At 64.8% G+C, this 372-nt stretch overlaps 1 protein-coding gene across 1 annotated transcript in view; it reads right to left on the bottom strand.

Annotated features, from left to right (window-relative positions):
- The window catches only part of CBLN1 (cerebellin 1 precursor), a 2,544-nt gene extending 2,178 nt beyond the window's left edge, over positions 1 to 366 (bottom strand). The window contains exons 1-2 of the mRNA XM_010717987.3: positions 308 to 366; positions 55 to 174 (exon numbers count right to left, since the gene is read on the bottom strand). Coding sequence (XP_010716289.2) covers positions 55 to 174; positions 308 to 343 — 156 coding nt within the window. The 5' untranslated portion in view covers positions 344 to 366. The remainder of the gene's footprint in view (positions 1 to 54; positions 175 to 307) is intronic.
- Positions 367 to 372: the final 6 nt, after the last annotated feature.

The raw sequence follows: 372 nt of genomic DNA, 5'->3' as shown, positions 1-372 counted from the left end.
CACCGCGTCCCGCTTCGCTCCGCTCCCCCCGCGCCGCTGCTCCCGCGGGCTGACCTGGATGGTTTGCCTGTTGTAGACTTTCACCACGTGAAAATTAAAACTGTAAATTCCTTTCCTGGGCGCTATAAACGTGCTCCTCTCCGAGTCGAAGTTGCTGCCGATGTTCACTAGTACCTGCAAGGAAAGGGCACCGTCAGCGCTCCGCCGAGCCCCGGCCCCCGGCTCCCCCCTGGGGAGGGCAGAGCCCCGCGGGGCGGTGCGTCCCCTCCAGCCCCGACAACTTCCCGTCCGCAGCCCCGCTCCGCACCTGGTCGAAGTAGATGATCATGGTGCGGTTGCTCATCTCCGAGGGCTCGTGGTTGGTGCTGCGGA

The sequence above is a fragment of the Meleagris gallopavo genome, chromosome 13 (assembly GCF_000146605.3).
Source record: "Meleagris gallopavo isolate NT-WF06-2002-E0010 breed Aviagen turkey brand Nicholas breeding stock chromosome 13, Turkey_5.1, whole genome shotgun sequence".
NCBI classification, from domain to species: domain Eukaryota; kingdom Metazoa; phylum Chordata; class Aves; order Galliformes; family Phasianidae; genus Meleagris; species Meleagris gallopavo.
Note: the sequence above shows the minus strand (reverse complement) of the source record. Positions and strands in the feature narration are given on the sequence as shown.